Consider the following 14,922-nt stretch of genomic DNA (forward strand, 5'->3'; position numbering starts at 1 on the left):
GTGTTTGTTTGTTGCAGCTGTTGGTTACATCATATTCCGGGGGGCCAACTCACAGAAGAATGCCTTCAGAAGGAACCCTTGTGACCCCAAACTGGCACGTAAGTACCACTGTTCACATAAGAATGAAAATGCGAGTGTTTGAGGAAGCCAGAAAGATAATTCCTTCAATATATGTTGCAGTAAATGAAAGAATACATTATTTATGATAGAAAAATATTGTACACTCTTTTAATATTACTTTTACAAAGTCTTTGTACCTAATCTGCAACATACCTAGAGCATCAGTCTACTTTGAGTAAGTCTGTATGTGATTTCCCATGGATACATTGAGCTTATGAATTTTGAGTTTCCTGCTTAAAACTTCATGTCTGTGGAGAGAATACCAATCAGCTCCAGCAGTCTGACGTACATTAGTTACATAACCACTTTCAACTTTACTTAATTGAGAAGTACAAACACCCCCAACACATGCACACCATGTAGCTGGCCCAGTCCATAAGACCATAAGAGATAGGAGCAGGAGTAGGCCATTTGGCCCCTCGAGCCTGCTCCGCCATTCAATGAGATCATGGCTGATCTGATTTTTACCTGAACTCCACTTTCCCGCCTTTTCCCCATATCCTTTGACTCCCTTGCTGATCAAAAATTTGTCTAACTCAGCCTTGAATGTATTCAATGACTCAGCCTCCACAGCTTTTTGGGGTAAAGAATTCCAAAGATTCACGACCCTCTGGGAGAAGAAATTCCTCCTCATTTCCATCTTAAACGGGCGACCCCTTATTCTGAGACTATGCCCCCTTGTTTTAGATTCCCCCATGAGGGGTAACATCCTCTCAGCATCTACCCTATCGAGTCCCCTCAGAATCTTGTATGTTTCAGTAAGATCTCCTCTCATTCTTCTAAACTCCAATGAGTATAGACCCAACCTGTTCAATCTTTCCGCATAAGACAACCCTTCCATACCCGGAATCAACCTAGTGAACCTTCTCTGAACTGCCTCCAATGCAAGTATATCCTTCCTTAAATAAGGGCACCAGAACTGTACGCAGTACTCCAGGTGTGGTCTCACCAGCACCCTGTACAGTTGTAGCTTTTATACTCCATCCCCCTAGAAATAAAGGCCAATATTCTGTTTGCTTTCCGGATTACCTGCTGCACCTGTATGTTGACTTTGTGTTTCTTGTACGAGGACACCCAGATCCCTCTGTACCGCATCATTTTGTGGTATTTCTCCATTCAAATAATATTTTGCTTTTTTATTTTTCCTCCCAAAGTGGATGACTTCACATTTTCCCACATTATATTCCATCAGCCAAATTTTTGCCCATTCACCTTAACCTGTCAATATCCCTTTGCAGACACTTTGTGTCCTCATCGCAACTTGCTTTTCCATCTATCTTTGTATCATCAGCAAATTTGGTCACAAGACATTCTGTTCCTTCATCCAAGTCATTGATTTATATTGTAAATAGTTGAGGCCCCAGCACTGAGCCCTGCGGCACCCCACTAGTTACAGATTGCCATTTTGAAAATAACCCTTTTACCCCGACTCTGTGTTTTCTGTTAGTTAGCCAATCCTCTATCCTCTATCAATGCCAGTATATTATCCCCAACACCATGAGCTCTTGTGCAGTAATCTTTTTTGTGACATCTTATCGACTGCCTTTTGGAAATCCAAATATACTACATCCATTGGTTCCCCTTTATTCACCCTGCCCGTTACTTCCTCAAAGAACTCTAATAAATTTGTCAGACACAATTTCCCCTTCATAAAACCATGTTGACTCTCCTTGATGGTATTATGAGTCTCCAAATGTCCTGCTACTACTTCCTTAATAATGGATTCTAGCATTTTCGCAATGACAGATGTTTTAAGGCTAACTGGTCTATAGTTACCTGCTTTCTGTCTCACTCCCTTCTTGAACAGATGTGTTACGTTTGTGGTTTTCCAATCTGCTGGGACCTTGCCAGAATCTAGTGAATTCTGGAAGATTGTCCTAGGGGGAGTGTTTGCCAGTGCTGTTGGGGAGGGTTTAAACTAATGTGGCAGGGGGATGGGAACCGATGCAGGAAGTCAGTGGGAAATAAAATGGTGACAGAAACAAAAGGCAGTAAGGGAGAGTGTACAGAACATGACCGGACAGATGGTCTGAGAAAGCAGGGCAAAGACCAAGGGAAATCTAGATTAAACTGCATTTATTTCAATGCAAGAAGTCTGATGGGCAAGGCAGATGAACTCAGGGCATGGATGGGTACATGGGACTGGGATGTTATAGCTATTACTGAAACATGGATAAGGGAGGGGCAGGACTGGCAGCTCAATGTTCCAGGGTACAGATGCTATAGGAAAGATAGAGCAGGAGGTAAGAGAGGAGGGGGAGTTGCGTTCTTGATTGGGGAGAACATCACGGCAGTAGTGAGAGGGGATATATCCGAGGGTTCGCCCACTGAGTCTATATGGGTAGAACTGAAAAATAAGAAGGGAGAGATCACTTTGATAGGATTGTACTACAGACCCCCAAATAGTCAACGGGAAATTGAGGAGCAAATATGTAAGGAGATTACAGACAGCTGCAAGAAAAATAGGGTGGTAATAGTAGGGGACTTTAACTTTCCCAACATTGACTGGGACAGCCATAGCATTAGGGGCTTGGATGGAGAGAAATTTGTTGAGTGTATTCAGGAGGATTTTCTCATTCAGTATGTGGATGGCCTGACTAGAGAGGGGGCAAAACTTGACCTCCTCTTGGGAAATAAGGAAGGGCAGGTGACAGAAGTGTTAGTGAGGGATCACTTTGGGACCAGTGATCATAATTCCATTAGTTTTAAGATAGCTATGGAGAAGGATAGGTCTGGCCCAAAAGTTAAAATTCTAAATTGGGGAAAGGCCAATTTTGATGGTATTAGACAGGAACTTTCAGAAGTTGATTGGGAGAGTCTGTTGGCAGGCAAAGGGACGTCTGGTAAGTGGGAGGCTTTCAAAAGTGTGTTAACCAGGGTTCAGGGTAAGCACATTCCTTATAGTGAAGGGCAAGGCTGGTAGAAGTAGGGAACCTTGGATGACTCGGGAGATTGAGGCCCTAGTCAAAAAGAAGAAGGAGGCATATGACATGCATAGGCAGCTGGGATCAAGTGGATCCCTTGAAGAGTATAGAGATTGCCGGAGTAGAGTTAAGAGAGAAATCAGGAGGGCAAAAAGGGGATATGAGATTGCTTTGGCAGATCAGGCAAAGGTGAATCCAAAGAGCTTCTACAAATACATAAAGGGCAAAAGGGTAACTAGGGAGAGAGTAGGGCCTCTTAAGGATCAACAAGGTCATCTATGTGCGGAACCACAAGAAATGGGTGAGATCCTGAATGAATATTTCACATCGGTATTTACGGTTGAGAAAGGCATGGATGTTAGGGAACTTGGGGAAATAAATAGTGATGTCTTGAGGAGTGTACATATTACAGAGAGGGAGGTGCTGGAAGTCTTAACGCGCATCAAGGTAGATAAATCTCCGGGACCTGATGAAATGTATCCCAGGACGTTATGGGAGGTTAGGGAGGAAATTGCGGGTCCCCTAGCAGAGATATTTGAATCATCCACCGCTACAGGTGAGGTGCCTGAAGATTGGAGGGTAGCAAATGTTGTGCCTTTGTTTAAGAAGGGCGGCAGGGAAAAGCCTGGGAACTACAGACCGGTGAGCCTGACATCTGTAGTGGGTAAGTTGTTAGAGGGTATTCTGAGGGACAGGATCTACAGGCATTTGGAGAGGCAGGGACTGATTAGGAACAGTCAGCATGGTTTTGTGAGAGGAAAATCATGTCTCACGAATTTGATTGAGTTTTTTGAAGGGGTAACCAAGAAGATAGATGAGGGCTGTGCAGTAGACGTGGTCTACATGGACTTCAGCAAAGCATTTGACAAGGTACCGCATGGTAGGTTGTTACATAAGGTTAAATCTCATGGGATCCAAGGTGAGGTAGCCAATTGGATACAAAATTGGCTTGACGACAGAAGACAGAGGGTGGTTGTAGAGGGTTGTTTTTCAAACTGGATGCCTGTGTCCAGCGGTGTGCCTCAGGGATCGGTGCTGGGTCCGCTGTTATTTGTTATTTATATTAATGATTTGGATGAGAATTTAGGAGGCATGGTTAGTAAGTTTGCAGATGACACCAAGATTGGTGGCATTGTGGACAGTGAAGAAGGTTATCTGGGATTGCAACGGGATCTTGATCAATTGGGCCAGTGGGCTGATGAATGGCAGATGGAGTTTAATTTAGATAAATGTGAGGTGATGCATTTTGGTAGATCGAATCAGGCCAGGACCTACTCCGTTAATGGTAGGGTGTTGGGGAGAGTTATAGAACAAAGAGATCTAGGAGTACAGATTCATAGCTCCTTGAAAGTGGAGTCACAGGTGGATAGGGTGGTGAAGAAGGCATTCGGCATGCTTGGTTTCATTGGTCAGAACATTGAATGCAGGAGTTGGGATGTCTTGTTGAAGTTGTACAGGGCATTGGTGAGGCCACACTTGGAGTACTGTGTACAGTTCTGGTCACCCTATTATAGAAAGGATATTATTAAACTAGAAAGAGTGCAGAAAAGATTTACTGGGATGCTACCGGGACTTGATGGTTTGACTTACAGGGAAAGGTTAGACAGACTGGGACTTTTTTCCCTGGAGAGTAGGAGGTTAAGGGGTGATCTTATAGAAGTCTATAAAATAATGAGGGGCATAGATAAGGTCGATAGTCAAAATCTTTTCCCAAAGGTAGGGGAGTCTATAACGAGGGGGCATAGATTTAAGGTGAGAGATACAAAAGGGTCCAGAGGGGCAATTTTTTCACTCAAAGGGTGGTGAGTGTCTGGAACGAGCTGCCAGAGGCAGTAGTAGAGGCGGGTACAATTTTGTCTTTTAAAAAGCATTTGGACAGTTACATGGGTAAGATGGGTATCGAGGGATATGGGCCAAGTGCAGGCAATTGGGACTAGCTTAGTGGTATAAACTGGGCGACATGGACATGTTGGGCCGAAGGGCCTGTTTCCATGTTGTAACTTCTATGATTCTATGATTACAACCAATGCATCCACTATCTCTGTAGCCACTTCCTTTAAGACCCTCTGATGCAAGCCATCAGGACCAGGAGACTTGTCAGCCTTTGGACCCATTAGATTACCTAGTACTTTTTCTCTAGTGATAGTGATTGTTTTTAGTTCCTCCCTCCCCTTTGCCCCTTGATTTTCTACAATTATTGGTATATTATTAGTGTCTTCTACTGTGAAGACAGATACAAAATATCTGTTCAATTCCTCTGCCATTTCCTTGTTTTCCATTATTATTTCTCCAGTCTCATCCTCTAAGGGACCAATGTTTACTTTGGCTACCCTTTTCCTTTCCAGTCAACAAGTAGCCATTGGGAGGTTGAAGAGCAGCCCATCTCTACACTTTCTGTCCCCTGCCTACCATCCACCATCTTCCTATGGAAAGTACCTTTGCATAGTGGGAACGATTAGTGTGAAGCTACCTCTTGTATCTTTCATTCAACAGTGCTTTTTTTCAGTCTGTAAATGGTGTAATTGCATCTGTAGTATAGTTGGATCTTTATGTGCCCTACTTATAAGGTGAAGGCTTAAGTGCAGTATGGTCCTTTGTATCGTTACAAATGGGGTCCTTTGTATAAAGTTACAAATGACATTTTTCTTTCTGCAGATTTAAAAACTATTCCCACTGCAACAGGGAAGAGTCTGATTGTTTCTGGATGGTGGGGATTTGTCCGTCACCCAAACTATCTGGGTGACCTCATCATGGCTTTGGCTTGGTCTCTGCCCTGTGGTAAGTAATGGAAAGCAGCACCTGGGACGGAGATTGCCCCATCAAGCGGCCTGTTACAGGACTTTGTTTTATGGCGTTGATCAACCAAAGGGAGAGGTTGATCAGTCAAGTGGCCTTTCTCTGTTCCTTAAATTGCTAAATCCCAGGTTAGGAATGGGACTGAAGATTTGAGGGTTATCTAAGTAGAAGGTAGGACACTCTGTGAAACATGTTAACTCTTGAAATGCCGTACCATACCATGGAGTGCAACTCCTGAAAAACAGGTGATGTTGGTTGTAAGGAGGACAGTGCAAAATTCAGTCTCGCTATCAACTGATGTACTGTGGACAATTGGTTAAAAATCCCATGGGAGAAAGCAAGGAATATTTATTGGAATGGGGATTATATGAGATTACCACTCCCACTCAGATGGGTGCAAGGTGGCAAAGGCACGGGTCCCTTAAATAAGAACCGCCTTCGTACTCCATGATAGGTTTGTACAGTGTGGAGTTAAGCTGCTACAGTCAGGCTGTTCAGTCAGCCCCTACAAGCAGTACTTCAAAAAGAATACTGACAATTAGGAACATGGCGAACTGCCACTGACTCCCATGCTCCAGCTTTGCCTTGCTCGGCACGAGCTGATGTCTAAACCCTCACACAGACTGTTTAGCAGAAGCTTTACTGATATTATTTGGTAATCTTTGCATTCTACATTCTTTGCAGTTGTTGGTTATTCATCTAAAGTCATGCAAGGATTTTAGTTGTTCTAGCTAGTAAAGCTTGAATTCAATGCAAACAATAAAATCTTGCCAAGACTGCTCAAACTCCAAAGATTGGGACTTTTTTATATGAATTATGGCAGATGTCTAAATCACTGTGTGTGTGTGTGTGTGTGTGAGTGAGTGCACTGTTGTGCCAAAGTACATTACTGGTTATTTTACATGTGATAGGGGGTCCTCAGTGCTGTATCTGTATCCAAGTATTGTGCAGAGTTATGGTGGGGGTGGGGGTGTTCTGAATCTAGGGACGCAGGACACGTTAACAGGGGCAAATAGCTGAAACAGGCCTTGCTGGGTGGGTGGGAGGGAGGGAGAAGAGCAGATTTTGAGCAGTGGGATGGAGAAAGGAGGTCTGGGAGGAGCACAAGCTGGGCACAGTGAGTGAAACGCCTGGGGGAGGGGGATCAGCAGGGGGAGGGGGATATGGGGAACTCTTTTTAATAGGGGCTGAAAATGGGTTGAGAATCTTTTTCTAACCATCTGGGCAGTGATGTTACGTGGTTAGCACGAACCGACCAGCAATGTTGGAGGCTCTATACAGTAATACATTCATAGACACGAGGTTTTGAATATAGGAGAATCTAAGAAGCTGAAACAGATCTGAATCTATAGGCCCCTTTTTTAAAAAAATAAATGAGATTTCTTGCTCTTTCTACAGGGTTTAATCACATCCTTCCGTATTTCTACGTAATTTACTTCACTTGCCTGCTCGTTCATCGTGAGGCGAGGGACGCACGTCAGTGCAGGAAGAAGTATGGTGTGGCATGGAACAAGTACTGCCAGCAGGTCCGCTACCGAATCTTCCCCTACATCTACTGAACAAGTCTCTTCCACCCGTTAGATCTCAAAGCCTCTGCAGATTATTGTTACGTTTTGTTTTTAAAAAAACCCAAGATGAAGGCTGATGTATTAAACCAGTATTAATCATGGGGCTTGCTGTTTTTAAAAAATATTTCTATATTTTTCAATTCTACCCTGTCCCTGCCCTTTTTTTAAAAAAAAACTTAATTTCATTCATAGTTTAAAATTAGCCATGTATTGTTAGCAGAACAAAGGAGGTAAACTTTCTATGGACAGAAAGACCAGGCAGATCCTTTTAAGACGGCTTTTTTGCCTCTTTGTACCATATGAGTAATCATTCCCTGCAGCGCAGTTTTGTGCTTTTAAACGGGACGTGATGGGGGAGCCTGAGGGGCGACTCCTTTCGTGCTGGTGTTACTTTTTAACTCCTGCAATGAGTGTGAGCTTATAAACATGGTAAATCATTTATTGGTTTGGCATATTACTCACTTCACAGAAGGGTTCACTGATCTCAGGTATTCACAGAAGTGGAGCAGACTGTGTTGTGACACTTGTTCATCATGACCTGTGTTTTTAAGATGGTCTTAAAATTGTTCATTGACATTCCTCGTTGTAGTTTAGGACGTCTCTTACATTCAAATATCTGTTTCAAAAAAAGGAATTGTAACAATTTTCTCTGTCCTTTGTTTCTTCCTATATATTAGGCAGGTGTCCTGCATGATGAATGTTACACTCTCCATGTATTGGATCTCTCTCCTTTTCATCCCCTCCTCCTCCACTTCACATTGTCACGATTAAGGGCTAGTTGGTAAAACATTTCATATTTGACTCTCTCTCACCCATTTTTTTAAAGAATACAGTAATGACCATTAATCCCAGTAATTGCTATTTCCCATCTTTTTCTCATCTGTTTTGTGTTCTTTGGCCAGTTGCTTCAGCTAGTAATTTTAGTTTAAGGTTTTGTAATTCATTCACCCATTATTTTTTGGAAATTCATTCACCCATTATTTTTTGGATGGGTCAGGATAGGGAATAAAGAACTATGATCTGACTGGTTATACTTGAAGATGTCATTGTTCTGATAGCCGTTTCAGTTACCTTTCTTTCCTTCCCACTCTCCTCCTCCTCCTCCCCCTGCCCACTTAAAACCAGCTGAAGCTTTCAACTTGTAACAGGATATTCAGATTATTTGATTGGGCTGAATTCAGACTGTACACTTTTTTTTACTGCAACTATTCTTGATTGGGCTGAATTCAGACTGTACACAGAGTTTTTTGCTGGAACTATTCTCAAATCCCCTTGCGTTGTCTCACTCACTTACACAATTGGTCTATGTGTTATTGCATCACTAGCTCCTATCTTTCCTCCCCTCAAAAAAACTTAAAGCAGGCCTCACTGGGAGTACAGAATAATTGCAGTCTGCCTGATATCGCTTGCAAACTTAAGCTCTAAGATGTTTTATTTTAAAGAAACAGTACTTCTGGATTGGAGTTCCTATTTTATGTGTGTATTGTAGGGTTTACAGCCTGTGTATTGTAATGTAATTTTGTTTTTCTGCTGAACTTTTCATGATAAAATGAAGCTGGCTATTCTGAGTGAGACACCTTTAGTTAGCCATCTCTGGAATTGTTTGACTTGTTGCATTCTGAATATTCCCCAGAATCCTCTGGAACCATCAGGCTTGAGTCCTGTTGCTATCTTGCATGAGTGGCAAAATATGAGGAATGTACACAGCAAGACTAGCGATTTATCTTGAACTGTAAAGATGTTCTGAAAATGGACTGACTCACTCGCTGCAGTGAAGTGTCTTTTTTTTAATGACGTAAAATTGCGCTCATGGAAATTGTAAATTAAAATTGCAGCAATTTTGATTTTTTAAAAAAGTTTTCAGTGCTATTAATGAGCCAGTGGTTTGTTAACCTCAGCGTTAATTCTTTTAGTGCTGAAAGCCCTTTATTGGGCTCATTCTTCTCCCATATTCAACATCATCAAAAACACTGTTAGAAAAGTGTTTATTTTTCCCACCTGCATCTGTCCTTGCTGTAGGAAATCGTGGGCTACACTCCATGTTCTGCCAATCTGTAGCACAGCAACATGGACAACCCACACCCAACCTTTATTTCCAACACACTGGAGTAAAGTTTTCTCGAATCTGATTTTATTTTGGGATGGATTCCTCTAATGCACAAACAGCAGATGTTTTAAGTCTGGAAGTTGGTGTGTGATTGAAAACTCCATTTTAATATTTAGTTTTCCAGCTTCAGTGTTGGGGGTTGTGGGGGTATCTAGTGGTATCGGACAATAACTCTATCAACCTGTACTTAATAAACATTTTTCAGAGAGGGGCCCCTGTAGCTTGGTTTCCCTGACTGCAGAGTGGATCTGTATTGCGATCAGCACTGTTTTGTCATTGTTTCTAGCTCTGAAAAGGATCGCACTGTGAAAATATAAAAGCTGTTTACATTGGTTTTCAAGCAAATTATTTTAAAATGTGGCTTTGCTACCTCGACTGTAGTCCACAAATCGGAAACCTATTGTTACAAAATGAATTAGAGGTGCTTTGATTTTTAGGATAACCTAGTGGATGAATAGTACTTCAGTAATTCAGAAAGCAGCAGGAGGACTCAGCAATTCCCCACAAAGCAGCAAAATCACAACTAGTCTAGAGTATTGAGTGTTGGTTTTCCAGTCCCTGCCTGGGCAGGGGTTATAAAACCTTGTATAGCCGTGAGCTTTTTAAGACTCTTCGTTCATTGTAACCCGTCCTCGTTTGCAGTCAGCTGTCTTCCATATTGCAGTTTTCCACTGGGACAAGCCTTAAACTGATGCGGGTTACTTAAATTGAAAAGCATTTTACGATCAAGGGTCAGGAAAAACAAGCCTTTGGTCTGAGGATATGATGGTCATTGAGCAGTCACTTGTAAAGCTTCGTCTGAATGTGATGCTGTATCCGTGCGGCTTCTGAAGGGCTCTTCCAGCAAGCGGCAGAAAATGCAGCCAGTGGCTGTCAGCGGACTCTAGCTCTTCAGTCCGTGGCCTGTGTGTTCCATTAAAGTTTTCCTTGATTCTGTTCATAACCATTTCAGTATTAATGAATAGTTTGGTGCATAACCTGGGTAAAAGCTGCCTTCTATAAATGTGGGGAAAACCATTGGATCAGCCATCATAGCTTTAACCTATGGTCATTCCACTACCTCACCGGACATACTCCTGTATATAGACTTTTCATGTTCTCAGAATTTATTTTTTGATATAAACTCTGAATTCTTATCCTAAAAATCAAACTTTCAGTTTTTAACTAGAGGACATTTTCATGTGTGTTCTTGATTACAAATGTAGCTTTATTGATTAAAATATTTTTTATATGTATAAAAAAAATTAAATGTTAGGCAGAATTGCAGTATTTCAGGTGGATTTCATACTGTCCTTTTCTTAATCCATTGTACAGCCAAGGGTCCCTACTCTGGGTGACTGTGGCCACGTTCTTCCCAAAATCTACACACTATCCTCTCATATAGGTCTACCCGAGCCAATTGTATTAAAGTGAGCTTGGTGTCGTAAATATTTTTGTTAGATGTAGCAGATTTACCCTCACCCTCTACACCAGGTCCACAGTGCAGTCCTCCCAGGCCCCTCTGAGGTGAACACTTCCTCCAGTATACTGGCTCCGGAGAGCGTGCAGTCCTTCCAGGCAAAAACATCCCCCAGTACAAAGTGCCTTCTATATAAGTACTCCCAGAGGTGAGTGACGTTGGAATGCTGAGCTGTGTTAATGCCCACTGCAGTTCAGGTTGATCATTGTGTAACCTCCACCTACAATCATGGAGGAATCCAGTGGCTGCTGGGAACCATCTGTCAACCTAGGACATAGCAATTTTGGGTCAGCTGTACTGTTACTAACACCCAGACCTATGGCTAAATCATGGCTGAGAGCTTTAAAGTGACTTGTCACTAATATAACAGCAACAAATCAATGGGATAGGGCAGCAAGGATGCATTAAGGCCTTGTGGACATGAAGTCAAAATGGAGGTGTGCATTGACTAAATGATGCTGGCAGCTGGTGACTGGCTTAAAATGGGAGAAGAGTGACCAGAGTAGCTGGCCTGTGAGGCATAGCCTTAAAGCCTGGTGGGGCAGATTGCAGCCTTTGCATTTGTATTTGAAAAGAAAGAGAGACTTGTGATCCAGGAAACAAGTTCTGCCTCACTCTACAGAAGAATGTGTGCAGACTAGCTAGACTCACTCCCCTAGTAGGATCCCATCACTAGAGTGAGAAAAATGTGCCCATCAATGACCCATCTTAGTGTTACATTGAGCAGTCCCAGCATGTGATAGGAATTCCAGCTGAAATCCTGTTAACTTTGTCCTAAAATGCACACACTGGAGGTGAGCTTACTTCAAAAAAAAATGCAGTGAATAGCACTTGTGTGTGTTGAGACGGAGGAAATGACTGTAAATAGTAGCTTTGGAGAAGTGTTTGTGGGGAAATTGTTGGGTGGGTACGAGGGCTTTTTTTCCTCTTGCGTTTGCTTTTATCGTAACTGCTTGTATAACAATCCCTAAGATGTTATCACTAGTGAAAACATGCATTGTACAAATACAAAGTGAAATTACTTTTTTATATTTTTTGGCTGAAATAAAGATTTACAATAACAGTTGTGTTACATGCTTTTTTCTACAAGTGCTACTTTAGAATGGTAATCATTGGGCTTAATAATCCTTGTACTAACCAAAACAGCTTGGGCTGATAAGTGGCAAGTAACATTCGCGCCAGGCAATAACCAACAAGTGCGAGTCGAACCACCTCCCCTTGACATTCAACGGCATTACCATCGCCGAATCCCAATCCCCCACCTCAACATCCTGGGGGGTCACCATTGACCAGAAACTTAACCAGCCACATAAATACTGTGGCTACAAGAGCAAGTCAGAGGCTGGGTGTTCTACAGCGCATGACTCACCAAAGCCATCCACAAGGCACAAGTCAGGAGTGTGATGGAATACTCTCCACTTGCCTGGATGGGTGTAGCTCCAACAAGAAGCTCGATAACATCCAGGACAAAGCAGCCCGCTTGAGTGACACCCCATCCACCACCCTAAACATTCACTCCCTTCACCACCGGCGCACAGTGGCTGCAGGGTGTACCATCCACAGGATGCACTGCAGCAACTCGCCAAGGCTTCTTCGACAGCATCTCCCAAACCCACGACCTCTACCACCAAGAAGGACAAGAGCAGCAGGCCCATGGGAACACCACCTGCACATTCCCCTCCAAGTCACACACCATCCCAACTTGGAAATATATCGCCGTTCCTTCATCGTCGCTGGGTCAAAATCCTGGAACTCCCTTCCTAACAGCACTGTGGGACAACAGTCACCATGGTCTGCAGCGGTTCAAGAAGGCGGCTCACCACCACCTTCTCGAGGGCAATTAGGGATGGGCAATAAATGCCGGCCTCGCCAGCGACGCCCACATCCCATGAATGAATATAAAAAAATCCACATCAGGAAAGAAATAACTATCCATTTAAAAAGTACATCACTAACGAAGGGAAATGTGGCAGCCAATTTGCGTACAGCAAAGTCCCACAAACAGCAACAAAATAAACCTTCACATCATTGGTTTGTGATGTTGGTCGAGGGATAAATATTGGCCAAGACAACAGAAGTCTCGCTCTTCAAATAAGAATCTTTTGAGTGCACCCGAGAGGGCTCAACTTCTTATCCAACAATCCAATAGATTGCATGCTCAAGTCTCTGGAGTGGGGCCTGAATCCACGACGACCTAACTCAGAGGTGAGAGCAATACCACTGACCCAAGACAGATACCCTAAAAGGTCCCACGTTCATTCCCAGGCTGCGTTGAATTTGCTCATCACAGTTGGGGTGGTATAAATCTCACTACCTGGTGACTAGCAGAGGGTGGCAGGAGAGAGAAGTCTTACCTATGCGATCATAGCCAGAGCATTTGCAGTAATGGCTTCCCTTCCTGTTCACACACCAATACTCTGGGTCCCCTCAAGGATCTATCATTGACTCTTCCCTCCCTCCCAAAATTACTTTATTAATATTTCCACCACTTCCCGAATCTTTACTACAAGCTTGCCTCCTAAATCTCAGCGACTCTATCTCTGCTTTAACTATGCTTTCATCATCCAAAGACATGGGGGTCAGCTTTACCTCTTCCCTGATCTCTGGAGGGGGCGGGTGGTTAGATGCTGTGACTGAACTCTCAGGGAAACAGTGACAATTGAACAGTTGTCTGAGCAAGTTATTATTTGTACAAAAAACATTCAGCACACTTGGGGCTTGATCTCCATCTGCTCTTAACTCAAAGGCAACGGAAAAGTTCTACAATAATCCCACAAGGCGAGTGGAATGGGATAGGGGAGTGAGGGATGGTTCCCCCCTCAGAATATTTTCCAGAGTTGACCACCTTCCCATTAAATACTTGCAGTGGTATCACCAGACGTGGGTACCGGATAGCTGCTGATAAATTAGTGCCCTCACTAAATGGACCCACTGCAGTGATGGAGCCGACAATGGTCAACGAGGCCAGCTTCAGACAGCCTGTGCTGCTTCAGTATATTCCCCTCTGAGTGGGGCTACAGCAGAGCGAGAGAGAGAATTAAATACAACTCATTTTTAACACGTCTCCAATTTGTCTCCATTCCTGAAGAAGCCGATTCCTCACTGGACACTGACCGCCGAACCCCTGCTCAAATGACCATTCACCACGTGTGACTCTAAATCGTAACTCAGTAGGTAGATTGACCATGGGAGGCATCATAGCCAAGCCCGATCCCTCCTCATCATACCAGAGACATATGCTCTTCGCAGCAGGAGCCAAGTTAGCGATGGGAGTGAGAACGTTGGTTGAACATTGGGAGACAGCTCCCCGACCCCAGTCCTCTTCCACCCGCCCCCGCCCCGACCGCCCTTGGGAGCTGTTTCAAAGATCCCTTCATCAAACAGTATGAACTACGGCCAGAAGAGGAGAGCGCACTTAAAGCTGCCCCTTCCGACATTTTATTTAAGTGATTTTCAGCACCTCCCTCGAGGGGTCCCAATCCTTGCCCCAATGAGTGAATTTTTTAAACACCTTCCTCACACCAAAAATCATAGGATCCATTTTTACATTTTACTTCTTGCATATTCCGTTGCTGATATTATGATTTCCTCCAGGTTGGAGCTGCTTCCCATCCCCTTGGCGACAACGTCGGAGCCTCCAGCGTTCCCGCCCATTCCGTTTGCAGACAGCGAGGGCCCAGTCTGCTGCAGAGAGGCTGTTCAGCAAATCCTAGAGATGGCAAGTGAGAGGGAGAGCGGTGAGAGGGGGAGAGAGACAGAGGGGGGCGGTGAGAGGGGGAGAGAGACAGAGGGGGCGGTGAGCGTTGAGAGGGGGAGAGAGACAGAGGGGGGCGGTGAGAGGGGGGAGAGGGTGAGAGGGGGGGCGGTGAGAGGGGGAGAGAGACAGAGGGGGGCGGTGAGAGGGGGGAGAGAGACAGAGGGGGCGGTGAGAGGGGGGAGAGAGACAGA

The 14,922-nt window shown here is 43.9% G+C and overlaps 2 protein-coding genes across 3 annotated transcripts in view; both read left to right on the plus strand.

Moving 5' to 3' along the window:
• The window catches only part of lbr (lamin B receptor), a 69,221-nt gene extending 57,184 nt beyond the window's left edge, over nt 1–12,037 (plus strand). For both annotated transcript variants that reach the window (XM_067985241.1, XM_067985240.1), the window contains exons 12-14: nt 18–98; nt 5,700–5,822; nt 7,239–12,037. In XM_067985241.1, coding sequence (XP_067841342.1) covers nt 18–98; nt 5,700–5,822; nt 7,239–7,399 — 365 coding nt within the window. In that variant the 3' untranslated portion in view covers nt 7,400–12,037. The remainder of the gene's footprint in view (nt 1–17; nt 99–5,699; nt 5,823–7,238) is intronic.
• Nucleotides 12,038–13,925: 1,888 nt separating this feature from the next.
• Nucleotides 13,926–14,922, plus strand: part of cnih4 (cornichon family member 4) — a 25,337-nt gene continuing 24,340 nt past the window's right edge. Inside the window, 2 exon segments of the mRNA XM_067985327.1 lie at nt 13,926–13,966; nt 14,569–14,692. Coding sequence (XP_067841428.1) covers nt 13,926–13,966; nt 14,569–14,692 — 165 coding nt within the window.

This window comes from Heptranchias perlo, chromosome 5, assembly GCF_035084215.1.
Source record: "Heptranchias perlo isolate sHepPer1 chromosome 5, sHepPer1.hap1, whole genome shotgun sequence".
Taxonomy (NCBI): Eukaryota; Metazoa; Chordata; class Chondrichthyes; order Hexanchiformes; family Hexanchidae; genus Heptranchias; species Heptranchias perlo.